This window comes from Mobula hypostoma, chromosome 10 (genome assembly GCF_963921235.1).
Source record: "Mobula hypostoma chromosome 10, sMobHyp1.1, whole genome shotgun sequence".
Classification (NCBI taxonomy): Eukaryota; Metazoa; Chordata; class Chondrichthyes; order Myliobatiformes; family Myliobatidae; genus Mobula; species Mobula hypostoma.
In genome coordinates this window covers 80,170,794-80,198,262 of record NC_086106.1, presented here as the reverse complement: position 1 = coordinate 80,198,262, position 27,469 = coordinate 80,170,794, and the positions used below count along the sequence as shown (strand labels likewise).

The 27,469-nt window shown below is 42.1% G+C and overlaps 1 protein-coding gene across 2 annotated transcripts; it reads left to right on the top strand.

Annotated features, from left to right (window-relative positions):
* zgc:66447 (SLAIN motif-containing protein-like) lies at positions 1–27,093 on the top strand. Of its 2 annotated transcripts, XM_063060699.1 has the most exons (8): positions 3–620; positions 13,137–13,282; positions 14,784–14,933; positions 20,181–20,321; positions 20,651–20,956; positions 21,274–21,411; positions 23,247–23,568; positions 24,841–27,093. In XM_063060699.1, the coding sequence occupies exons 1-8, from the start codon at positions 157–159 to the stop codon at positions 24,905–24,907; spliced, it is 1,734 nt and encodes a 577-aa protein (XP_062916769.1). In that variant the 5' UTR covers positions 3–156; the 3' UTR covers positions 24,908–27,093. The 2 variants fall into 2 exon arrangements, with proteins under 2 accessions (XP_062916770.1, XP_062916769.1); XM_063060700.1 differs by lacking the exon at positions 14,784–14,933 and having other exon boundaries at positions 1–620.
* The last annotated feature ends 376 nt before the right edge of the window (positions 27,094–27,469 follow it).

The window sequence follows — 27,469 nt, the reverse complement described above, 5'->3', positions numbered from 1 at the left end:
ATTCATTTTTGAAAACAGTGGCGCCAGAGCCAGGCGGCGGGTTGTGCGCAGGCGCAGACGGCGCGTTCGGGCTGTGCGCATGTCAGCGGGCCGCTGGGGGTCAGAGGTAGTCTTTATCTACAATGGTGAGGCGAAGCCAGTGACTGCAGGTGGCGGATGCGACCAATGGTGGGATCCAACGCGGTTGAGCCCGACAGGGTAGGCGATGCCGGCTTGCCCGTCCTCCCGGGGAGCTCTGGCGCCATGGTGAGCGCGCTGCCCGATGCGGACAAGGAGGTGAAGAAGCTGCAGGATCTGGTGAGGAAGCTGGAGCTGCAAAACGAGCAGCTGCGGATCCGGAGCGGCCGCGGAGCCAAGGCGGGGATCGACATCGGGCAGCTTCCTCCGCCCGGCCGGGCAGCGGCGCCCACTGGCTGCGTCGGCGACGGGCTTGATGTGCCGCTGAGCCCGGGCGATCCTTTGCTGAACGAGTACGAGGCCTTGTTCGCCGGAGACGGCACGGTGACCGGCTGCTGGCTGCGCTCTCAGGATGGCGCCGACGAGCAGCAGCAGTCCGTGTTCCTGGAGGAGGATGTCCTCGACCTCGACCCGGATCCGTCTGCCGTGGAGGAGGATAGCTGGTGAGAGCTTCTGGTGCACGGCCGTAGAGGTTAACCAGTTAGTCTGCAACTCGCTCTGTTCTCTGCCATCATTTTAAATTGTGTTATTTCATCCCTGTTGTCCGGTTCAGGAAAGTTGCTGCTATGAACTACCACGTTAGTTATGGAGCATTTCTCCGGTATCCGGATTGTATTGGTCAGATATGGAGAGTAGTTTGGGGTAGTTGATTCTCGAAATACCCTGCATGTTTATCCTTCCGCAATTTAGAATTCCCTTGTTTTGAGTAAATACGGATGTCGAAACTAATAGAGGAATGGGCCTTGAAAAGGGTGATACTTTAATGTTAAGTTGTAAGCTGTAAAGTTAAAGGCAATGATGAAAATCAGGTTACCGTAATTAAAAATCAATGGATCTGCAAAGTGGTAGAAGTTTTTTTTGATTCATTGGGTAGTCTCTTTTCAAAATAATGCCGTAAGGGTTTATTTTCTTCCATCTATTTAAGGTTACAACTAGCTTATTGTGCCAGAATGTTTGTGTTATCTGATTAGTTCTCATTTTCATGGACAATATTAACAGTTCTTTTGTTCGGGTATGCCCCTTTTCCTTTGAATCTTCAACATACCCCCCGCTCCCAAAAAAAACAAGTTAATGCCTTGGCTTTATTTTTCCCTCCGGTATTCTAGTGCATGTTGTAGCCTCCCAAATGCATGTCTAACTCAATCTCCAAAGAATTTTTGATGCCTCCCACCATTATTAAAAGAACCCCTTCCCCCACTTTTTTTCAGCAGTGTACATCAAAATTCTACTTCAATTCTCCAATTGTATTTTTGACATCCAGCTCAACTTCTGGACTTCTGTATTTTATCATTCTTGTAGCTGAGCTCCCTCACTTTTTTTCCTCCTCAATAAACTTAGTCATCCAAAACTGCCCACATCCTCACCTTCATCCATCGTCCCAGAGCTTGATGACTGACTTAGCCTTTTGTTAAAGCAATTCCTTGATATTTGAAATTTGAACCATTCCCTCCCCTAATTTGTGTAATATTTTCTGTCCCAAATCTTGGGTTAGTTGTGTTGTCAATCTTGAATTTAGTTGTCCACCATTTGTCTTGAATATCTATTGACACTGAGTTTTCAATTTTGTTTGTTAATGCTCTTGTGAATGACTTGGGCTCTTTATATGATTATAAATTGCTGTTTGATTATGGCTGTGTGTATTTTTCCAGGGTTGTTACTTTTAAAATGGTATTTGATATTTGGCATTCATCTGGCAGATTATGTATTCCAATTCTGGTCACTTCATCTGTTGGCTGTTTATTAGATCTTTATGTGTGCAAATTATTATTTGAATTGCAAAATGGTGACTGCTCAGAAGTTATTGATTTGCTGGCTGTATTGTAGAGAATGTGAAGGGTATTGGGTCTCATCAGCAAGAACGATGAGTCAGCACACAGAGAGGAGGTGCAGCGGTTAATGGACTGGTGCAGAGCCAACAACCTGATTCTGAATGTGAATAAATCAAGAGGTGGTTGTTGACTTCAGGAAGACACGGAATGACCACTCGCCACTGAACATCGACGACTCCTCTGTAGAGATCATTAAGAGCACCAAATTTCTTGGTGTTCACCTGGCAGAGAATCTCACCTGGTCCCTCAGCACCAGCTCCATAGCAAAGAAAGCCCAGCAGCGTCTCTACTTTCTGTGAAGTCTGAGAAAAGTCTATCTCCCACCCCCCATCCTCACCACGTTCTGCAGAGGTTGTATTGAGAGCATCCTGAGCAGCTGCATCACTGCCTGGTTGGGAAATTGCACCATCTCGGATCGCAAGACCCTGCAGCGGATAGTGAGGTCAGCTGAGAAGATCATCGGGGTCTCTCTTCTCGCCATTAGAGACATTTACACCACATGCTGCATCCATAAAGCAAACAGCGTTATGAAGGACCCCACGCACCCCTCATACAAACTCTTCTCCCTCCTGCCATCTGCAAAAGGCACTGAAGTATTCAGACTCTCGCGACCAGACTATGTAACAGTTTCTTCCCCAAAGTCATCAGACTCCTCAATACCCAGAGCCTGGATTGACACCAACTTACTGCCCTCTACTGTGCCTATTGTCTTGTTTGTTATTTATTGTAATGCCTGCACTGTTCTGTGCATTTTATGCAGTCCTGCGTAGGTCTGTAGTCTAGTGTAGTTTTTGTGTTGTCTTGCGTAGTTCAGTGTAGTTTTTGTATCGTTCATGTAGCACCATGGTCCTGAAAAACATTGTCTCGTTTTTACTGTGTACTGTACCAGCAGTTATGGTCGAAATGACAATAAAAAAGTGACTTGACTTGAAAGATTCTTTACCTGGTGCTATAATACTGTTAATCATATTCCGTATTTTGCAATCAGTCTTCCTTTGCTGGTTGAGCTTCCAAGTTTAGGCATGCTGTTATCGGAATACCTGGGGCATGTTATCTTTTGTGTCTGTGAGCAGGATAAAAATCAGCAATGCTCAGCCTGATGCACAAGCAGAATCAGGTTTGTTATCACCGGCATGTGTCGTGCAATTTGTTAACGTAGCAACAGCAGTTCAATGCAATACATAATATAGAAGAAGAGGAAAAATAATAAATCAATTACAATATATGTATATTGAATAGATTAAGATTGTCAAAAATGGAAATAATATATATTAAAGTGAAGTAGTGTTCATGGGTTCAATGTCCATATAGGAATCAGATGGCAGGGGGAAGAAGCTGTTCCTGAATTGCTGAGTGTATGCCTTCAGGCTTCTCGACCTCCTACTTGATGGCAACAGTGAGAAAGGGCATGCCCTGGGTGCTGGGGTCCATAATAATGGATGCTGCCTTTCTGAGACTCCCCTCCTTGAAGATGTCCTGGGCACTTTGAGGCTAGTACCCAAGATGGAGCTGACTAAATTTACGACCCTCTGCAGCTTCTTTCGGTCCTGTGCAGTAGCACCCCCCCCCCCCAAGACAGTGATGCAGCCTGTCAGAATGTTCTCCACGGTACATCTATAGAAGTTTTTGAGTGTTTTTGTTGACATACCAAATCTCTTCAAACTCCTAATGAAGTGTAGTCGCTGTACTGCCTTTATAGCTGCATCGATATGTAAGGACCAGGTTAGGTGCTCAGAGATCTTGACACCCAAGAACTTGAAACTACTCACTCTCTCCACTTCTGATCTCTCTGAGGATTGGTATGTGTTCCTTCGTCTTACCCTTCCTGAAGTCCACAATCAGCTCTTTTGTCTTACTGATGTTGAGTGCCAGGTTGTTGATGCAACACCAGTCCGCTAGTTGGCTTATCTCGTTCCCGTACGCCCTCTCATCTCCATCTGAGATTCTACTAACAATGGTCGTTTCATCAGCAAATTTATTTATTTGACCTATGTCTAGCCACACAGTCATGGGTCCAGAGGGTGAAGCGCACACCCCTGAGGTGCACCAGTGTTGATCATCAGCGAGCAGGAGATATTATCACCAAGCTGCACAGATTGTGGTCTTCCAACCAGGAGCTATTTTATAAAAAAATTTAAGTAACTGGTGGAAAGAATGATGTACGAGAGAAAACTAACACGATAGACTACACACATTTTATGTGCTCAGGTGGTTGTTACATATTAATACAACAAATCAGATAAAAATTCACCAGTGCATGGCTGCACTATGCTGCCTTCAGTGTTTTGTAAATAACTGCGGCAATCAGTGACCTTGTGTACCTCGTAAATCAACATCCCATTTTTGTTCACCTGTTAAAAGTCCCAATATGTCAATCTGTCTGTCTGCTCCTGCTGTTTCCATTTAAAGTGTCTTGACATCAATGACCTCATAAATCTTCAAACATTGTAATGGTGATTCTACTTTTCTTTGGATTAATACACCTGATAAAACGTTCTGGGCTTGCATTCCCACCCCACCCATCCATTGAATACTCTGATCCAATCAACCATGGCACGGAGTATTGTTGACAGCTCATATTGATGATTTAAGAGGTTCTGAAGCATCAACAAAAGAATGTAGAACTCTCCAAATTTCATTGTTAGTCTCTGATAGAATGGTAATTGGGAAAGTTGTATAAATTGCAAGGGGAATTGAAAACAATGCCAAGGAAATTAAGCTTCTATTACAGGGCATTGTTGAGAGTACAATTGAAGTACTGTGCAGAATATTAATGTTCCTATTTAAGAAAGGATGTGAATGCATTGAAAGAAGTTTGGTAAAGGTTTACAGGATTATTATCTAGAATGGTGGGTTATGTGACTAACTTCCTCTCATGAGACGAGGTTTGTAGAGTTTAGAAGAGTGAGAGGGACTTGATTAAGATCCCGAAGGGTCTTCACAGGTGGCTGTAGGGAGGATCTTTCCATTTGTGGAAGAATCTGGAACTACTTTTTAAAAGATGAGTGAAGTTTAGTTTTCAGAAAGTCTTTGGAATTCCATTCCCTGACTAGGTGGTGGAAGTAGAAGTTATGAATATTTTTCATTCATTGGGGTTTGATAGGTTACTGGGGTAGGGGGGGAAATGGGTAGTTTGGGTCACAGCAAGACCTACTGCAACTTAATTTTATAGCTGATTCAAGGGCTTGCTGCTAATTATGTTTGTATTTGATTCAAAATAAATACCATCAATGATTGTTCGTTAACTGACCTAAATTTTGTATTGAATATAATAGTTCAGTTCACTTCACTTTCTATCATGCCTCCAACTGAAGCTAGAAAAAGCTGTGTCAAGCAAATTCTTATGTAAAGGAAAGCAATGGGCCTGAATGCATTACTAATCTGATGAAAAGAAATATATTTTCATTTAGTTTGCCGTTGTGCTTTGGCAGAAGAAAATAAAGTTGGGAGATTGGTTTGAGCTCTAAAGTCAGTTAGAAAAGGCAACTCACAGCTGTTTGACGCTTTGAGCAGTGGCCTGAGAAGACGTAGCTCACTCAGGTTCGCTGAGGGAATTGAAAAGGCAGTGACTCCCGGTGGTTTGGTGTACTGAGCAGCAGCCAATTGGCATTTGGGATTGATTGGCAAGAACAAATTAAAGTAAGGCAGGGGCAAGTGGGGCAGCCATAGTTGGAGTGGTAAGAATTAGAGTGGAGATTTTTAAGCATCGAGGCTTCGGTCAAAGAAAGCAAAAAAGCTGTAGATAATTTTTTCCCCCTCCCCTCATAGTTTATTGTTCTTCCTCCTTTTATATTTGCTGAGTTAGAACAGTAGAGATGCCGGGCAGGATATTGGAATGCTTCTCTTGCGGAATCTGGGAAGATGGGGAGACCTCCGGTGCCCTTGACGACTGGAGCTGGATGAAATCTGGATCATTCAGGAGGCTGAAGGGGTAATGGATGAAACATTGAGAGGTAATTACACCCAGGATGCAGGACACAGGAAACTGGGTGACAGGAAGGGGAAATGAGTTAAACAGCCAGTGCAGAGTACCCCTGTGGTCATCCCCCTCAACAACAGGTATACCACTTTGGATACTGTGAGGGGGGGGGGGAGGAGGTGGTATGGGAACGGCCTAGCAGAAGAAACAGGAAAGTCACAGTGGTTGGGTCTCTGGTACTGAATCTGTGACTCAGAAGGGAAGGGAGACGAAAAGGCGAGCTGTGGTGATAGGGACTAGAAAGGAGGTTCTGTAGGGGAGAACTTGATTTCCACATGGTATGTTGTTTTCCGAGTGCCAGAGTCCGGGATAACTCTAGGTTGAGTCCTCGACATTCTGAAGTGGGAGGGTGAACAGACAGAGGTCATGATCCATGTAGGTACGAATGACATGGGTAGGATGGGTGATGAAGTTCTGCATGGGGAGTTCAGGGAGTTGGGTGCTAATTTAAAGGGCAGGACCTCCAAGGTTGTGATCTCAGGATTGTTACCCATGCCACATGCTAATGAGACCAGAAGTGGGAAGATTATACAGTTTAACACATGACTAAGGAGTTGGTGCAGGTGGGAGGGTAGCAGATTTTTAGCTTTCTAGGCTCTTTTCCAGGAAAGGTGGGACCTGTATAGAAGTGATAGTCTGCACCAGAACTGGAAGGGGACTAATATCCTAGAGGGAAGATTTACTGGTGCTGTATGGGGGTGGGGGGTGTTTAGGGTTAGGGTATGGGAACCAGGGTGTCAGAATAGATGATAAAGCTGTGGAGATGTTGTTAAGACCTCAGACAAGGTCAGGAATCAAAGGTTGAACATGTGTAACTAATGTCCTAAACTGTGTATATTTCAATGCAAGAAGTATCGTAGGAAAGGCGGATGAGCAGTTTTGGGCCCCTTATCCAAGAAAGGAATGCTGACATTGGAGAGGGTTCAATGGAGGTACACGAACCCTCTGGGATTGAAAGGCTTGTCATGTGAAGAGTGTTTGATGGCTCTGGGCCTCTACTCACTGGAATTCAGAAGAATGAGGGGTGAACTCATTGAAACCTATTGAATATTGAAAGGCCTTGATAGACTGGATGTAGACCGGTGGACATAGCCTCAGAATAGAGGGGTGCCCTTTTAGACAGATGACGAGGAATTTCTTTAGCCAGAGAGTGGTGAATCTGTGGATTTTGTTGCCATAGGCGGCTATGGAGGTCAAGTGATTGTGTATTTTTAAGGCAGAGGTTGATAGGTTCTTGATTAGTCAGGGCATGAAGGGATATGGGGAGAAGGCAGGAAATTGGGTCTGAGAGAGAAAATGGATCAGCCGTGATGAAATGGTGGTGCAGAATTGATGGGCCAAATGGCCTAATTCTGCTCCGATCTCGTATGGTCTTATGAGCTCAGGGCATGGATCAACACCTGGAAATATTGTAATTGTAACCATTAATGAGGCTTGGTCACAGGACTGGCAGCTCAGTGTTATGGGGTTCCATTGTTTTAGATGCAACAGAGCAGGAGGGATTAAAGGAGTCTGAGAAAGTGTCATGGCGATGCTCAGTGAGGACAGACTGGAGAACTCATCTAGTGAGGCATCATGGTTGGAACTCAGTAACAAGAAATGTATGACCAAGTTAATGGGGCTATGTTGCAGGCCACCCAACAGTCCAAGGGATTTGTAGGAAATAATTTGTAGACAGTTTGCAGACTGTTGCAAGAAACTTAAGGTTATTATAGTAGGTTCTTTTAACTTTCCATATATTGACTGGGATTCCCATTATGTAAAAGGACTAGATGGGATAGAATTTGACAGATGTGTTCAAGAAAGTTTCCTTAATCAGTATGTGGAAGACCCACTGAGAGTGTGTGATACTTGATCTGCTATTAGGGAATGAGACAGGGCAGGTGATAGAAGTTTGTGTAGAGGATCCAGTGATCACAATGCCATTAGGGTCAAAGTAAATATACAAAGAGATAGAATCTCAATCTGCAGACCAGACCTAAATCTGAGAGGCCAATTTTGATGGAGTCAGAAAGGATCTGGTAAGTGTGGTTTGGGACAGGCTATTTTCTGACAAAATTGTAAGTGGGAGGCCTTCAAAGGTGAAATTTTGAGAGTATGAAGCTTATATGAGCCTATCAGAATAAAAGGTAAAGATAACAGGTTCAGGGAATCTTGGTTTTCAAGAGATACTGAAGCCCTGAATAAGTGGGAGGTGGAAAGGAGGTGCATTGCAGGTATAGGCAGGTAGGAACAAATGTACTTATGGAGTGTAAGAAATGCAGGAGAGGACTTAAGAGATAAACAGAAGGCTAAAAGGAGGCATGAGGTTGTCCTAGCAAAGAAAGTAAAGGAGAATCCTAAGGGATTGTACAGATATGTTAAGAGCAGAAAGATTGTAAAGAACAAAATTGGTCCTCTGGAAGGTAAGGCAGTGGATGCTCTCCACATGGACTTTAGCAAGGCATTTGACAATGTCCTTCATGAGAAGTTGGTCAAGAAGGTTCAGTTACTTGGCATTCAAGATGAGGTAGTTAATTGGATTAGACATTGGCTTTGTCAAAGAAGCCAGAGAGTGGTAGTAGATGGTTGCGTCTCTGACTGGAGGCCTGTGGCTAGTGGATTTGCTACAGGCACTGGTGCTGGGTGCATTGTTGTTTGTCATCTATATCAATAACCTGGATGATGATGTGGTTAACAGGATCAGCAAATTTGAGGATGACCCCAAGATTGTGGGTGTAGTGGACAGTGAGGAAGACTATCATGGCTTGCAGGGGATCTGACCAGCTGGAAATATGGGCTGAAAAGTGGCAGATGGAAGTACATGCAGTCAAGTATGAGGTTTTGCACTTTGGTAGCACCAACCAGGGTAAGTCTTAAGGCTGATTTATACTTGAGCGTACTAGCTTGTGCTGTAGCTTACGCAAGTGGGTTGTGCTGTTGTGAGCATTTATACTTGTGCATTGGTGTGTCAGCGTCTCTCTGCAATTCACCGCCAAAACACTAGTTGGTGGTGGGGTTTCTGTGTCATGAGTTTCTTCGTGTTGAAACGCAACGCGATGAAATTGAAACTTCAAATAATGGCGACTGAAACTGAAGGAGGGTGAATTTTCTGTGCTTGTCCTGCCACTGAGAGATATGGACGAGGAAATGCATTTCAAATATTTTCAGATGTCAGCAGGTAGATTTGACGATTTGGTTCATCGTCTCCAACCATTTATTTCGCATCAGTGTACGCACAGTATACTCAGAGACTAGCAATCACCATTTGAGTTTTAGCTTCAGGTGGAAGTCAACAGGCTGTAGCAGCTAGCTACAAACTGGCGTCAAGCACAGGGTCCTCCATAATTTCGGAGCTCTGTAAAGCTTTACGGAAAGCATTGCAGCCAGAGTTCCTTCCCTGCCCTTCATTCGCCCAATGGGAAGCTATTGCAGCGTAGGAGGAAATGCAATGCTACCAAGCGGACCAATCACAGTTGTTCGGTCTGCGTCGTCACGACGCGTAGTTACATTTTGGGAGAGATGCACGTTAGGCTACGGTGTAGGGTTGGCGTAGAGTACAGCGTAGGGTACGTGGCTATGCTGTACCTGTGGTGTACATCTGATGCACAAGTATAAGTCAGCCTTTAGACAGTGAACGGTTTGGGCACAGAAGTGCGGTATAACAAAGAGATCAGGGAATTTAGGTTCATAGTTTATTGAAAGTGGCTTCACATGTAGATAGGGTCATAAAGGAAGCTTTCCTAGGTCAAAGTATTCAGTACAGGAGTTGAAACATTGTGTTGAAGATGTACAAGACATTGGTGAGGCCTAATTTGGAATATTGTGTGCAGTTTTGTTCACCTGTAAATAAGGCTGAAAAAGTACTGAGAAAATACACAAGGATGTTGCCGGGTCTTGAGTACTTGAGTTAAAAGACATTGGGACTCTGTTTCCTGGAATGTTCAAGATTGAGAGGACATTTGATAGAGGTATACAAAATTATAAGGGGTATAGATTGGGTGGGACTACAACCAGAGGTCATGGGTTAAGGGTGAAAAGTTTAAGGGGAACGTGAGGGGAAATTTTATTTGGAAGCTGGTGAGAGTGGAACCAGCTGCCAATGCAAGTGGTGGATGCAATTTCAACATTTAAGAGGAGTTTGGATCGGGACATGGATGGGAGGGGTATGGAGGCCTTTGGTTCAGCTGCAGGCTGATGGGACCACAGTTAAAGTAGTTCCGGATGTGCTGAAGGTTTCTATGACTCTATTACATCGAGCTTGCATTGTATTGTACAATACTGCTAATAATGCTTGTAATCACGGTATTTAAACGCCACACATTTTAAAATCAAAATCCATTTTTGTATTCAACTTTAAATCTACCTTGAATTTTTGATACCTATGTTAGTTCTGATCTGTATCAGCTGTCATCTATTCTAAACTTAAACTTGTAGTATTATCTTGAAATATTCCTGATGGCATTTTGCTACTTTGAGCAGTTTTTTAAAATACAAAAAAATATACATGTAGTTTCTAAAATCTACTGCAGGAAAGAAAATTAAGCAACATTTTTGATAGTTTTTATAGGGATGGTGGTGTTGGAATGTAAATAACCAGTACATACTTGTGCTATTACCCTCAAACAAGAGAAAATCTACAGGTGCTGGAAATCTGAGCAACACACAATGCTGAATCATCTGGTGGGGGAAAAAAAGTACAGTCAGTGTTCTGGGCTGAAACTCTTTGGCAAGACTGAAGGAAAAAGCTGAGGAGGAGTAGATTCAAAAGGTGGGATGAGGGAGAGAGAAACACAAGGTGATAGGTGAAACCTGAAGGGAAGGGAATAAAGTATAGCGCTGTGAAGTAAATTGGTAAAAGAGACAGAAGGCCATGGAAGAAAGGAAAGAGAGGAGGAACACTAGAAGGTGGGCGAGGAGATGAGGCGAGAGAGGGAAAAGAGGATGGGAAATGGAGAAAGTTGGGGGGCATTACTGGAAGTTTGAGAAAATTGATGTTCATGCCATCAGGTTGGAGGTTACCCAAATGGAATACAAGATGTTGTTCCTGAGTGTGGCCTCCTCACGACAGCGGAGGAGGCAATGGATGGACATATGGGAATGGGAAGTGGAATTAAAATGTGTGGCCACTGGGAGATCCCAGTTGTTCTGGCAGACGGAGCGTAGATGCTTGGTGAAGCGGTCTCCCAATCTATGTTGGGTCTCACCAATGTACAGGAGCGCACACTGGGAGCACCGAAATGACTCCAACAGACTCGCAGGTGAAGTGTTGCCTCACCTGGTAGGACAGTTTAGGGTCCTGAATGGCAGTGAGGGAGGAGCTGTAGGGGCAGGTATAGGACTTGTTCTGCTTGCAAGCATAAATGCCAGGAGGGAGATCAATGGGGAGGCAGGAATGGACAAGGGAGCCGCATAGGAAAGCAGAAAGTTGGGGAGAGGGAAAGATGTGTTTGGTGGTGGGATCTAGTTGGAGGTGGCAGAAGTTTTTGGAGAACTATGTGCTGGACATGAAAGCTGATGGGGTGGTAGGTGAGGACAAGGGGAACCCTGGTAGCATGGCGGGAGGATGGTGAAAGAGCAGACATGCAAGAAATGGAAGAGATGTGGTTGAGGGCAGTGCTGAGGGTTTAGGAAGGGAAGCCCCTTTCTTTGAAAACGGAGGACATCTCCTTCATTCTAGAATGAAAAACCTCATCCTGAGAGCAGATGCAGTGGAGACGGAGGAATTGGGAAAAGGGAGTGGCATTTTTACAAGTAGTGGGGTGGAGTGATGTACAGTCCAGGTAGCTGTGAGAGTCCGTTGGTTTATAATAGACATTGGTGGGTAAGCTGTCTCCAGAGATAGAGAAAGGGAAGGAAGGTGTTGGAAATGGACCAGGTGAATTTGAAGTCAGGGTGGAAGTTGGAGGCAGAGTGAATGAAGTTGATGAGTTCAGTATGGGCGCAGGAAGCAGCACCAATGCATTCATTGATGTAGCGTACGAAAAGTGCGTGATGGTCACCAGTATAGACTTGAAACATAGATTTTTCCATGTAGCTGACAAGCCAGGTATAGCTGGGACCCATGCGAGTGCCCATGGCTACCCCTTTTGTTTGAAGGAGGTGGGAGGAGCCTATGGGGAAATTGAGAGCGAGAGCAAGTTCTGCTGGGCAGAGGGGAGCTGGTGTCCAGAAAAAATGGAGAGCTTTGAAGCCTTTCTGGTGGGGGGTAGAGGTGTGTGGGGACTGGATAGTAAAAATATGGTGATGGGGGCCAGGGAACTTGAAATCCTAGAAAAGATCAAGAGCGTGTGAGGTGTCAGGGATGTAGGTAGAAAGGGACAGAACTAGGGGGATAAAACAGAGTCGAGGTATGCCAATACGAGTTCAGTGGGGCAGGAACAAGCTGAAACAATGCATCTACCTTGACAGGTGGGTTTGTGTATCTTGGGTAGGAGGTAGAAACGTGTGGGGGGGGCACTGGGTGCGAGAACTATGAGGTTGGTGGCAGTGGATAGGAGATCTCCAGAGTCAGTAAGGTTGGTGATGGTGTGGGAGACAATGGCCTGGTGTTCCTTAGTGTGGTCCTTTCTGAGGGGTAAGTAAGAGGTGGTGTCTGAGAGTTGGCCTCGGCAAGGTAGAGGTCAGTACACCAGGCTACTACAGCACCTCCCTTATCTGCGGGTTTGATGGTGAGATTAGGATTAGTGCGGAGGGGATGGAGGGCAGAGCATTCAGAAGGAGTGAGGCTGGAATAGGAGAGAGGAGTGTTAAAGTGTAGGTTGTTAATGTCCCATAGGCAGTTGGTAATGAAAAGGTTCGGAGCAGGCAGAAGACCAGGGCGGGGTGTCCAGGAAGAGCAGGAGGCTTGAAGATGGGAGAAGGGCCATCGGTGCGGTGTGGGGAGTCCTTGCCGAAGAAATAGGCTTGGAGATGACAGCAGCTGAAGAAGAGCTCAGTGTCATGGCAGGTGCGGAACTCCGGTTCCTGCAGCATTTTGTGTGTGTTGCCTACACGGTCCAACATCATTTACTAGAGTGCCTGCATTCTTCATGTTGATGGAGATACAAGGGTATTGGGCATCAGAATTAAATCCCATTCTTTTCCTTGTTTAATACTAGCTGCTGCAAAAGTAAACTTTCTTCCAAAGTTGATGGACTGAGAGAAAGAGCTTTCACTTTGTTTTTATGAAGGTTATATGTTTCACCAAAGAAGACAGCAACAACAGACCGAGATCATAAGGTGCAAAATCCTCTGAAATGGTGCAGACAGGTGCTCGATCATCCTAGCCCAGAAACTGAAGCTGCTTGCCGCAGTCTTATGTGCCGACTTGATCAAGGTAGGTTATGTGTGCAGGCTGGATAAGCTCCATAAGCAACTGTTACAAATTTGTAATTTTGACTGGATTTACTCCAATAAGGGAGAATTTTATCTTGGTCGTAAATGTCTGGTTTTGTGAAAATATGATGAATGTCTATAACCTCTGTATTGTTGGTGGTAAGTAATTCAGGACAATTTTGCCCTCCAAAGAGCACTTCAGGTGCCCTCTGTGATTAAAATTTGAAGGAGCACTGAATAATGGCACCATTACAAAATTGAACTCCTTTGGCACTGCACTGAAGTATTGGCCTGATAATATGCTTGACTCCCAAAAATAATCCTAATAAAACCGTCGAAAGCCAAACTGTATTCAAAGAAGTGTGGATTCACACTTCTCTCATACCTAACTGAATACAGGACTTAATTACTGAATTGCAGAAATGGGTGAAGAAGTCGAAGTTCAGCACTAGTGCGCAGAGCAAAAGTAAGGAGTTGTGCCGGAGATTGCTTGAAAACATGGGTTGAAAGATAATATTAGAAAGAACGTGATTGATGGGCAAGCATTAGAGAACCATTCAAAACCTTATGCCAGGTCTGATTTTTTTTTTGATCTAGGGTAATAAAGTGATTACTTAGCTATCCAGTTGTTAATCCTATATCCTAAACAATCCAGAACACTTCAGTTGGCATCTGTAACTTGTTGCAGTGCTATTAGTTGACCATTAACCCTGGTGTTAAAGGGTGCTAATGTATTTTCTTGTCATTCCTAACTAACTAGCTCAACTTTTTAATTACTGATTTACTCTATGCCTATTCTTCCAGATTTCTTGAATGCTGGGTTTTTCATTGTGCCAGCTTCAAATATGATATGCCTTGTATGCACTGCAGGTTGTAACCACCACAAAAGCAATCTAATCCATAGCTTGCAATAATGAAATGGTATTAAGGTGGAACATCGCTGCCTGCATGTTGTCAATCTTGTCATTGATGCTAACTCAACATGTAGAGCCCTTGGTGAACGGGTTCTTCATGGGTTATTCTTGACACAAGATAATCTTGCAAGAGCAGTAATGTTATTAAGCTGGTAGGGAATTACTATTACTCTAATAGTGTTTGTGGTAAGTATTGACGAATGCTTTAATTTTGTTATATTCAATTTGGGGAAGGTTTTAACTTGCAGTAAGTATGGTGTGGTGTAGATTTGATGGTGCTTAAACAGACCTGTGATATGGGTGAGATTAATCTACTTGTATTTCACAGTTTCTGACTATAGCCATTTTTGCTAAATGCTTCAAAATTATAAGGAACAACACGAGATTCTCATTGGTGTAAAATTTGGGGCAAAAAAAAAACCCAAACTGGTTCATTTCCTTTTAGAAGCCAATGTGAGTATCTCCACTGTCGTCTAAATGTGGATCCAAACCTAAGCAAGTTTTTTTTTTAAAGTATCGTGCCAATATTACTTCATGCATTTTGCATTTGTATCTAACTGTGCATGCATTTGTGCTTTTCCACTCTAGCCAACAGATGGAGAAACATCTATTGCACTTCGTTTCCCTCATCCTCTGCTTATAGCTCCAATACAGATGTCACTTCGTGTAGCAATCTCTTAAACTCTACTGGTTTCCTCAAAGCATCTACTAAAACAGTACTAACCTATGGCAGTTCAGGTACAGTATACCTGTCCGTTCATGAAATATAGTTTTTTATGGACCATTTGCAATTATTAATGTTGCTCTTCCCTTTATGCAGAATGATGCATGTTGTGTTGGACCTTCTTCCAGGTTTTGTCAGTGTAAGATTTGAGATTAATTGCATGGAAATTTGCTTTTTGGTTAGTTTGCATGGCTTTTATCAAAAAAAACTTGCTGGTATGGTACAGTTAAACACTTCTTTCAAAATAGAATATTTGAATCTTGAGCTGGAAACTTAAGGCCAAATTATATGTACAAGTTATCAGTGTTGTGGGTTTAATTGGAATTTTAGTATTTAAGAATATAGGATTAGCCACTTACCCCTTGTGCCTTCTGCACCAGTCAACAAAATAAAGGCTAAATTTTTTACCTGTGTCACGTTCCCCTGAACTGCCCTCATTTCCCTTGATACTCTCTATCCAAAAATCTTATCAGTCTTGAATATATTCAATGACTGGTCTTCTGTTTTCCTCTTTGAAGAAATTTCTTCTGTCATGAATGGTCAGTTCTGTGGGGAAGAAACAGAAATTTTGCAACAACTTAATTAGTCAAGCAGCATCTATGGAAAGAGAAGCCAGTTGACGTTTAGGATCATAGAGTTTTCATCAGATGTAGTTTTTCTTTGTACAGATACTGCTGGACTGGCTGAGTTCTTACAGTAACACACACAAAATGCTGGAGGAACTCAGCAGGCCCAGAAGCATCTATGGAAAAGAGTAAACAGTTCATGTTTCAGGCCAAGATACTTCAGGACTGGAAAAAAGAGATTAGAAGTCAGAGTAAAAATGCTATCCCCTTCTCACAACTCCTTTGTTCCTGCCACATCTACACTCAGGATAAGGCTTTTCATTCCTGAACTAATGAGATTTCCTTCAAAGAAATGGGCTTTCCCTCCTCCACCATCAATGCTGCCCTCACCTGCATCTCTTCCATTTCACACACATCCACCCACCACCCCATCAGGGACAGGGTTCGTCTTGTCCTCGCCTGCCACCCCATCATCCTGTGTGTCCAGCATATAATTCTCAGTAACTTCTGCCATCTCCAATGCAATCCCTTCAAGCACATCTGGGTAGCCTCCAACCTGATGGCATGATCATCGATTTTTCGTTCTTTGGTAATTGCCCTCAAACTACCCCCCCACTTCACCATTCCCATTTCCCCCTCTCACCTTATCCATGGTCTTCTATCCCATCAGATTCCTCCTCCAGCCCTTTATCTCTTCAACCAATCGACTTCCCAGCTCTTTACTTCACCCCCTACCCCTCTCCCAGTTTCACCTATCACCTACTACCTTGTACCTCTTTCTCTCCTGCAGCCACTTTCTGATTAGGGAGACTAGACTTACACGTAGTATTGTCGGTAGGGTCTCACCAGGGTCCCATATAATTGCAGTAAGATGTTTTTATTCTGTGCATAAATCTTTAAAGGCCAGCATGCTCTTTTCTAATATGTATATTAGCTTTGATTCATCTGCATGGTCATCCAAGTCTCTCAGAAGTTTATCACTTTTTAAAACCTTTTTTCTACTGGAATGTTCAAACTCTCAATTTTCCACATTGTATTCCAACTGTTATGTCTGATCCAGTCACCCAGTCTGTCTATGTTTTCCCTGAACTCCTCTGCATTCCTCAGTAACCTGCATTGCCACCTAGCTTTGTGCCACCTGTGAATTTGTATATATTATACTTGTCTCCCCACCCCCCACCTCAGCCCAGTCACTGAGATTGTAAGCAGCTACTGCTCCAGCACAAACCCCTTTATCACTAGTAAGTGTAGTCATCAACCTGAAAAATGATTTGTTTATTCCTGTTGTTTTGTCTGCTAACTTATCAGTCCATGCAAGTTCATTACCACTTAATAACATGAACTTAAAAGTTTCTTTAACCTCTGTCCTGGAGAGATTCCAGCAAATTCAAATAATCTAGGTATACAAAATGGCTGCACTGGTTGATAAGGTGGTTAAGAAGACATATGGCATGCTTGCCTTTATTAGTTTAGTTATTGAGTTCAAACATCAGGAGGTTATGTTGCAGCTTTATAAAAATTTAGTTTGGCTGCATCTGGAGTATTGCATACAATTCTGGTTACCCCACTTAGGAAGAATATCGAGGCTTTGGAGCTGGTGCGGAAGAGGTTTACAGGGGTGCTGCCTGGATTCGACTGACGTGCTATAATGCGAGTTCGGGCAGACTTGGGTGGTTTTCTGTGGAGTGGTGGAGGCGGAGGAGTGATCAGATGGAGGTTTATAAGATTGAGAGATAAAGGCAGACATTATCTTTTTCCCTGGGTTGAATTATCTGATACTGGGGGCATGCATTTAAGGTGAGACGGGATACGTTTAAATGAGATGTGAGGGGCATGTTTTTTTTTTACAGAGTGATGGGTACCTGGAATGTGCTGCCTGGGGTGGTGGTAGAGACAGATGCATTAGAATCAGAATCACAGACATTTAGATGGGCACATGAATGTTAGGAAAATGGAAGGATATGGACTTAGTGGAGGCAAAAGAGATTAGTTTAATTGGCCATTTGATTACTAATTTAATTGGTTCAGCACAGCATTGTGAGCAGAAGGGCCTGTTCTTGTGCTGTACCTGTACCTATACTTGTGATGCATTTGTTGCTCGCTCCTGATCTGTCAAACATTCTAAAATATATCAATTTGTTAAAGGATGTTCTGTGAAGCACAGGGTTAATTTAATTTGCATGTTAAATCAACTTCCTGATGTAGTACTTGGGTCCTGAGTCTTTTTTTGGTAATAATTACTCACCTTCCTTTCTTGAAGTCCTAATTCTTATTGGATTGTGGTCCCACGATCATTTTAAAATACTGAATCCATGTAGTACAGATGCTGGAAGTCGAGGCTTTTAGCTTCACACATCAAAGTTGCTGGTGAATGCAGCAGGCCAGGCAGCATCTCTAGGAAGAGGTACAGTCGACGTTTCGGGCCAAGACCCTTCGTCAGGACTAACTGAAAGAAGAGCTAGAGATTTGAAAGTGGGAGGGGGAGGGAGAGATCCAAAATGATAGGAGAAGACAGGAGGGGGAGAGATGGAGCCAAGAGCTGGACAGGTGATTGGCAAAAGGGATATGAGAGGATCATGGGACAGGAAGCCTAGGGAGAAAGAAAAGGGGGAGGGGGGGGAAAAGCCCAGAGGATGGGCAAGGGGTATAGTGAGAGGGACAGAGGGAGAAAAAGGAGAGAGAGAAGGCTTTTAGCTTTCTGTTTTTGATGGGTGACTCGTGGTAGGAAACTATCGCAGTGTGCTACATTATTGTTCTGTCCTGGAATCAGTTGAGTCCTGTCAATATCTAGAACAAAGAACTGAATGTAGTTTGTGCAACCAAGAACCCAATTGTCTGATTACCATAAAGCAACAGAAAAATTACACATTGCAGATTGGCTATTTTAATTAAGGCCTTGTTCAAAGGTTTGTACGTTAAGGATGAAATGGGATGAATTGTAAGGGCTTGTATAGACATTTTAAAGCACTTGATGTTTGTTCTTTGAAAGCAGTTTACTCTCTCTCCTTTATGCAATTATTATAGAATAACCTTTCTTCACCTGTTGCGTGGTCTTTCTGATGCTGACAATTGAGTAAAAGCCACTTCTTATCTTTCTTTAGATATTTTACCAAGGATTTAAAATCTTTGACTTCCAGTTTTTTCCTCTGTCTGAAGGAATAAATCCTATCTATTAACTCTAGCAGCAGCTTTTTGATACACTATTCCACAGACTCAAAAGCTGGTGTGTTCTCTATAGACATGTCGACTAATTTGGTAGATTTTTTGCTGATGTCCGAGCATAGTGCAGAGGGTGTGCTACGCTGTCTTGGCCTTTCTTCCATAAAGAATCTAAGTCATACAGCCCAGGAATTGGCACATCTGACCCCTCATCCAAGTTGATGGTAATGCCTATCTATGCTAATCTGATTTACCAGCATTAGGCCTGTATCTCTCTGCATTTCATATCTAAGTACCTGTCTGAATGCTGTAAATATTACAACTGTTTCCACTGGCAGCTGGTTTTTGATACCTTTTGTGTGGGGATGCGGGAAGCATGTACTTTTAGACTTTTCCCCCGCACCTTAAACCTGTGCATTCTTGTTCCAGACCTGCCTGCCCTGGGGGAAAATACTACCTTTCTATGTTCCATGTAACTTTATAAACCTGTAAGTTTGGCCTTCTACATTCCATTAAGAAGTTAGATAGATGCTGTACACTCCTGGGTGGGTTGATGCTACTTAAGCAGGAGAGTTATTCATGGTGCTTTGCTCTGTAGCCCCCCCACCCAAAAAAAAAGTTTCCTTGATAAATTATTTGGTCATTATCTCATTGTTATTTGTGGGCATGTGTGACTTGGCTGCCAAATTTCCTACATTCCTACATCAATTCCACTTCAAAAGGTACTACTTCGGGTTTTATGCATTTTTTTGTATCGGGCTATGGTTGTAGAAGGCATTATGAAAGTCACTTTCTTTCCTATTGTATGAAAGCCTCTGAGCTCTGTTGGGTTACTTAGTGGTATATTGTTTAAAAAGGCTAATATAGGTTTAAGGCTGGGGGATGGAGAAGCAGTCATTATTAAACAAGTATAGAAATGCCAAACCAGTGAATGAAATAAAGGAAAGGAAAATGGTAACTTGGTTATCCCAAAATAGTTTACAGCTAATGAAGTAAAGTGTAGTTGCTGTAACGTAGCAACACAAATCAATTTGAATTCAGTAATGTTTTCAAATGGCAGTGAGCAGATTTTTTTTTTTAATTTGAAATAAATAACACCCCTGCTGCTCTTCAAAAGAGTTGTTGTAGAGTCCCTGTGCTCACTTGGCAGGGTAGCTTAACATTCAAAGGTCAGAAACTGATCAGTGCAGCAACGAGGAATACTGCAGTGGGTGTCAACCTAGAGCTTGGAGCACTGATTTCTGGCATGAGGTTTGAACTCTCTCAAGCAGTGATTTATTAGATCATTGAGGGACTATTGTAGGCTTAAACAAAACAGTATTTCAACTTTGATATAGTTGCTTTGTGTTTTTTTGCATGTCTGGCTGATGAAGTGATGTTGAGAGTTCAATAGCTGACTGTTCTAGTACGGTCCAAGTATTTGTTGTTCTTTCATATGCAGTCAATGGTAGTTGGCTACCTTTGTATCCTTTCCTGTAATGCTGTCTTTGGAAATCTTCTTTCTCTGTCCTTCATTTATCTTTTTTGGTCCTAAAGGTTATCCATCCATTCACTCGGCACTAAGTTCCCAGTCATCCATTGATAGTGAACTAAGCACTTCTGATGACTCTATTTCCATGGGTTACAAATTGCAAGATTTGACAGATGTCCAGATCATGGCTCGTTTGCAAGAAGAAAGTAAGTAGAATTATATTACATGGTGACATTTAATATATATGCTATTGTGGTGCAACCCAGTTGCAGCAGTGAATTAATAACAGATATTGGTAATAGATATTGATAGAACTTTGGTGTGGCCAGATACTGGTTTTCTACTCAAATTGCTGATAAACGTTTTGCCTCTATGCATGCTGTCTGACCCAGCAGTTTCATTTTTGCGCTACATTCCAGCAATTGTAGTCTTTTGTGTTTGAAGTTCATTGAGGTTTGAAACTGAAGGTAATCGAGAGGGGGAGGAATAGGCTGGCATTGGAGATCTTGTGCATTGATTTTTTGTTTGTTTTTAGGTCTTCGTCAGGACTACGCCTCCAGTTCAGCATCAGCTTCTCGCCGTAGTTCCAGTGCCTCTCTAAATTCCTTGAGAAGAGGTACCTATAGTGATCAGGAGTTTGACACTTACAGTCTAGATGATGAAGATGAGTATGATTACTCTTTATCTCAGCGCAGCATGCACAGATACTCACCTTCGCCACGAAATTCACCTCGATCACAATCTCCAGTTAGAGGAGCAGCAATCCCAGGAAGAGTTCGGCCGTCGCGACGCTGTTTGCAGGGTCGTGTATCTGAACTGATGAATTATACAAAAAATCAAGGTACGATATCAATTTTAATCATTGGGTAAATGGAATGAGGGGCTCCAAGAGCTTTTATTTAAGAGTACAAAATGAGCATGGATACTTTGTCAATGTAATTTCTGTCGAGGTTGGAGAGTGCTATTCTGCCCAAATGCTTTTGCATTTTTGTTTTTGCTTTGTATATGCAATATCAATATTTGCATTCCAATAAGGTATAATATATTGTTTATCCTTAGCTACTCGAAGAGCATTTGAGTTGACCACAGGAATGTGAGAGTGGAATTGTATGTAGCTCTGTTTGGTTTAAACTCTTGTCTTGTTACTTTCCCTGACAGAGGAAATGCGTCGTAGTATGCCTAATCTGGCCAAAACTGGAATTCGATGCTCTGATTCTGGTAGAAGCAGTCGAAGCTTTGAATCTAATTTGCAAATGCCCAACAGTCGAATCTCAAGGTTGCAACAGTCTCCGGCAGGTATGTGGCATTGGACCTTACGTATCTAACTGTCCACATGTATCCATTGTACCTACCTCAACCACTTCCTCTGGCAGTTGGTTTCTTATCTACCACCTGCTGTTTCTTTTGGGGGAGGGAAAAGAAAGTTACCTCATGTTTTTATTGAACCTTGTAACTCCAACCTTGTAATTATGTACTTAGTTTTAGATTCCATAACTCCTGGGGAGAGGGAAGACCACAGTGCCCTCAGATTTTATATAGCTGGTTGACACTAATGGAAATTAGTTTGAAAGAACTTTGAGGTGGATGTTTTGCCAAGCTCAGTCACAAGTAACTAATGTGGAAATCATGAAAAAGATCATAGAGCATGCAGCTATAATATGCAAATGTAGACTTGATCAAATTCTGAGCCTTCAACCATTTGTGTAACTGAGAGCAATGAAGTGCTAAGAGACTTCGCCACCTGAACCAGCTCAGACAGTAACATGGATTTCTGTGGCAAATTGGAAAAATCTAAGCCTGAGCTCCACGTTGTAATGAAAGGTGGAAAAAGTGCTGATACTACTTTCAAAGGTCAAATTTAATGTCAGAAATGTATACAATATACATCCTGAAATGCTTTTTCTTCGCAAACATCCATGAAAACAGAAGTGCCCCAAAGAATGAGCAACAGTTAAACGTGAGAACCCCAAAGTCACCCCCCCACCAGCTCCCCCCTCCCACGTGTAAGTGGCAGCGAGCAACAATCTCCCTCCTTCCCCCCCCCCACCCCCCACCACCGGCAAAAAAAAGCGCACCCACTACCGAGCCCAGGCGTGAGCTAAGTGATAGCAAAGACACAGACCAAAGTTACCCCAAAGGCATCGCATTTCATCTGAAATTCGACAAACCGCAGGTTCTCTCTCTCCCTGGCAAGGGAGAGGGGGGTGTCCCCCATTTTCACAGCGAGCGGGAGACATAACGACAACCCGCTGGTTCATGATGTTAAAAGTCCATATTGTCGCTTTTTCTGAGCTCTGTGTCCGAAAATCGCAAAGACCTCAGGTCTTCAGGCCCACAGTGAAAGATTTTCCGGCCTCCCTGGCGACACGAGTCTCCTGACGTGACACTGACCCTTGATCTACTCATCTCCAGAGTCCCGAGACTTTAGGCTTCTGAACATAATTGAAACTCTCAGGCCAAACCTTTGGCATGTCGAATAGCGGCCTGAGAACAGGTCCCATTCCCGCAAAGAACCGAAGCTTGTGTGTAACTCCAGGTCAGGGTCTTCAAGATAACATGAAAGGGAAAAATGAAGATATTAAAGGTAGAAATAGAGCTGTTTCTGAAGATGTAAGCAAAGGAGTCGCCGTTCGGCACTATCATTCCTTCTAAGCCTCACTCTAGTTGAACAGAAGAATGACAAATGTATAAGTGGATTTATCATTTTTCTATTTAGAGATGTGTTTTTTCAAAGGTAGACATTAGCTTGCAGTGGTCTAGTGAGGTCATGGATTGTATATTTTCAAAAAGAAAGGTGAGTGGAAGAAGACACTGTTTTCTGGTTTTGACCAAGGTTATTCAAAAAGGAAACTGCTCAAATTGAGAGGTTTTAAATTGTGCTGCAGCACTGCAAGCTACTTATTGGTAGACTAAATAGATTTTCAATGGAATTTTATTTGTAGTATAAAATGGATTTGGCTGTGTTTGGGGCTTAGTAAACTTAAGGTAATACTGTTCATTTTATTGAAAAATTACTAGTTTTTCAAATATAACTTGTGGTCAGAATTTGTTTACATAGAAACTGTACCTTGGGGATGGTAGGGAGAGAGAATAACTAGTGCCTTATTCATTTCTACTATTGCTTCATCTAGGTCCACCTACTGGAAAGCTCAGGTTTACTGGTAATGGCAATCAGACTTCGTTCTCTAACAGACAGCCAGTGAAAGCAATTGCTAATAGTAACTCTCCCTTAACGACAAGGCATTCAGTGAAACCAACAGGATACCCAGGCTCTGCCAGTACTGTTCGTCGAATCCAGTCTCCCACTTGTTCAGGCACTTCAACCGGTATTGCCTCCACTGGAAGATCCTCCAGCTCAGCACCTGTACCAAGGAGCATCCCAACCAGATCACGAGTTACTTGCACTGCCACAACCACTGTCTCCAAGAGCAAACTCTTGCAGCCTGCTAGGAGGCAAGTCTAATGTATCATTGATTTTTGAATTAAGGGGATAACTTGACAGTGCGTGCTTATTCTTTGTATCATTTTATTGGCAGACTTCACGGGTCTTGGGTGAAATTAAATAGTGGTAAAGGATTGGTTATGGTTAAGATGGATGTAGTGTGACTAGATGAGATACTGGATCTAGGAACAGGAGTGAAAGAGTCCTTAAATGTGGTTTGGACATTTTTTATGGATGGAGGGATTATGAGAGGATAGAAAGTAAGGGTGAACATGAATTGTGAAGGAGATTGAAATCATCACATTGGAGGAAAGATTTGAAAATGTGTAGTTTTACGGAACTTGCACTGACAGATGAGTGCTAGCATGTTGAGTAACTAGTTTATTAATGTCATATGTACTGAGATGCAGTGAAAAAACCTTGTTTCTCGTGCCTACCACACAGATCATTTCAAGCCATAAAGTACATTAAGGTAGTGCATAGGGAAAAGCAATAATGATTCAGAATAGTGTTACAGTTACAAGAAAAGTGCAAAAGCCATGACAAAATAAATTAAGATTGAGTTCATCTTTGTTATATTGAACAGAATGGTGAGAACATTGCCCCCCCCCCCCCAATAAAGTATGCTGGATGTGAGACTGAGATGGGATGTGGTAGTTAGAGGTATTCCTATTGTGAAAGCAGCATCAAGGACCCTCAAATTGATCCATTAGAGAACACTGACTCTTTCCACCTCTGATCCTCAATGAGGACTGGCTCATGGACCTCGGTTTCCTTCTCCTGAAGTCAATAATCAGCTTTGCTGACATCCCCACTAACGTGTTTGGAAGAAAGTATAAAGTTATGCCCTCTCATTGGTGATTGTCATCCTGGGGTAAAAGGTGCTAGCTGTCTATTTTATCAATGTCTCTTATAATTCTATACACCTAATGTTTTGGATTGAGCATCAATTGTCAAAACAAGGAAAGAAAAAGAATAGCTTTAAGTTGTCGAGCTGAGGGGTGGATTGGGACAAATCCATTCTTTTCCCGACCTTGTCTTCAATTTAGCAAATCTTTCTCTTCCGTGGCTCTAATATTATAATCTTCACCTGACAAACAGAGTGTTTCTAGTTTGTTTAAGATTTCCAGCAGTTTTTGGCTTTCATTTACTTGAGGGTATGTGGGGATGGTTAAGGTTATCTTTACACTTGTGCTGAACACTTATCTAAGCAAACAAAATGATTTGCAGACTACAACTTCTTTCTAAATGTTAAATTACTAAATTAATATTTTTATTATCAGAACTCTGCAACTACCGAAGGCGCACAGCACTGTGACGGAAGAAAAATGGAAAGAAGGCTGTTACTGAAGAAGGCACAAAGTTTTGCAAACTTCTGGCATTTGAAAGCCCAGCTGGCTGGGCCAACTTCAAATAAACAGGAGAGCAAAGTCCAGTTTCTGAAAATGGAACTATTTTGTAAAGATAGGTTTTAAATATTAGTGGCAATCTGTTCCAGGGTTTTGATTCCAGGGTTCGTGTTGATTGTATCGTCAGCCCAGTTGTGTAAAGCCAGGTTGTGCCATTAGGTACCTTAAATTTACTAGTTTACGTATTTATGCATTGCAACCCCAAACTGACATAGAACATGAAGGTGGAATTATGTAAAAGATCTTTAAATAAGTAAAAGCAATCACATTTTGCCTTGATGTTTTTGTTGTCTTAAAACCTTTTTACATTCCTATTTTAAATGAGAGTATCACAAAATGGGAACAATGCTTGGAGTATTTTGAAGATTCCTTTGCTTGACTATATTCCTAAGTTTATAATTAATGTAAAGTTTTCAATAAAGCGACATTTTGTGTTAATGTTGCCATCAGGATAAACTGCATTGACAGCTTGACTCCTGTTCCCCACAAGCGGCTGTGCAAGCAACCTCACAATGTTCAAGGGTGTTTAATAACATCCTTACAGTGTCACAGTGCTGAGAAAGCTGTTGACTACATTTCTAAGTACAGAGATTTATCTGTGAAGTGAAATCTTGAAAGACAGCACTCATTAGGAGAAATGTGATGTCATATTTCCTAGTGTTACATAAACATTAATCAGCTGTAACTGTACCACAGGCTTCCAAACTCACAGCATGACTGAACTGTGGAGTGTCTGCTTAAAACGATTTTGTTCTGAATTTAGGGGACCAAACTGTCTGGGCCATTATTTCTCACTTCCAGGCTGTTAACTATTTTGTTAGAGCAGAAGTTAAATTTGTCAGCAGTTTTGCTACTGTAGGCATGCGTTGTATATAGAGCAAAAAGTGGCTTTGTATCACATTCTGAATTTTCAACTCAAGGGCAGATTGCACCAGGATCACTTGCTATCTCGAACCAACTTGAGGGCCGACCAACAAATTCAATTTATCGGTCTTATTGTTTCAGTATGAAATTGAAATTAAATTTAATTCATTTAATCCTTACTGTTTACTATGGCAGACTGAAGTAGCATGCTTAAATGTTTGACTGTTTACCTGAGGTGAACAGTATCAATCATCATTTGAGTCTGTTGGAATTGTGCTAATTTGGCTCATCTGAATTATTCAGTTTAGTTAGAAAATTTCCCTGCCATTTTCACTTCCTTGTACCACTCTACGTGCTGTCATGTTTTACTTAAAGGTTTTGCAGAACAGTCCCTTGATCAAAGCCCTACTCATCTTTCTTCCTCCTGCAGCCATAGGCTTATTTGTTCAACCTCTTTAAAATTAATGAATATTAAAAAGTTACATTATTTTATGAAAAGCACTGTAGGTATGTACAAGACAGCAAGCCATTGCTGCAGGCAAACATTTCTGCATTTTGCTTCAGATTTTTATTCAGCTTTAGGGCGAGGAAGATGTATGTTGTAGGAGTATATAGTTTGATGCAATGAGTGATTTTTATTTAATCAGCATGACATGTTCACACTCAATTCCCCTAGTTGGATTTGGAGGGTAGAGCACCCCAATTGCACCATCTTGGGTTAAAGAAAGAAATTTCAGATGTAGAAAGGTTAGTTGCAAACTGATAGGATTGTATGATTCAGTCTTCAAATGTTTCATGTACAACAACACTGAGTTAGTGTTAGTCTGTGCTGTGTTGTGGGTTTTACTATTACTGTCTTCAAGCAGCTGATTTACATGACCAATTTTTTATTTTATTTTAGTTCTTACAGGACGTTACTGAAGGATCTTTGAATTTGTGTATCGCGGAGTCTTTATAAGATGGTGTTAAGTCTGATTTTTATTCAGTTGTACACCAGCATGAAGTCGTGTTTTTCTTTCTTTACTTTGCTTGCAATAATGGGGTAATAAATGTAAAAGGCATTCAATGAATATTTCAGTTAAATGAAGTTTTTTTTATATTCTGTGCAAGTTCTTAACCACTTGATTTGTAGCAGTCTTTTTAATCTAAGTCAACTTCAAGCTCACCACCTTTTCATCTTTTTAATAATGTTACTTAAATCTACTTTGCTTAACCAAGCTTTGTGATGATTTACGTGGCTCTGTATTAAAATTTGTTCATATTGCTGTGAAATGTGTTTTACTCCCATCAGCAATGTATTAAAAGAAAATTAGGGTAATTAGGTTATTTCTCCCAAATCACAGACCATCGTGCAAGAGTAGGATGTGACAGTGACCAAGGCCCAGCTATTTCCTTTTGCTTCAATGACTTTATCACCAGGTCAAAAGTGAGTATATTCATTTATTGGTTGCATGCTGTACAGTTCTGTACTCATTTCTTAGCAAATGAAGCAGTCCATGTGTACTTGTAGCAGACCTTGACAACATTCAAGTCGGGACTGACAATTGGGAAGAAACACTTGGGCCATAAGTGCAAGGCCATCTCAATAGAGAATTTAATCATTTACCCTTTATCTGTAAAGAGTTCCATACCGTCAGTT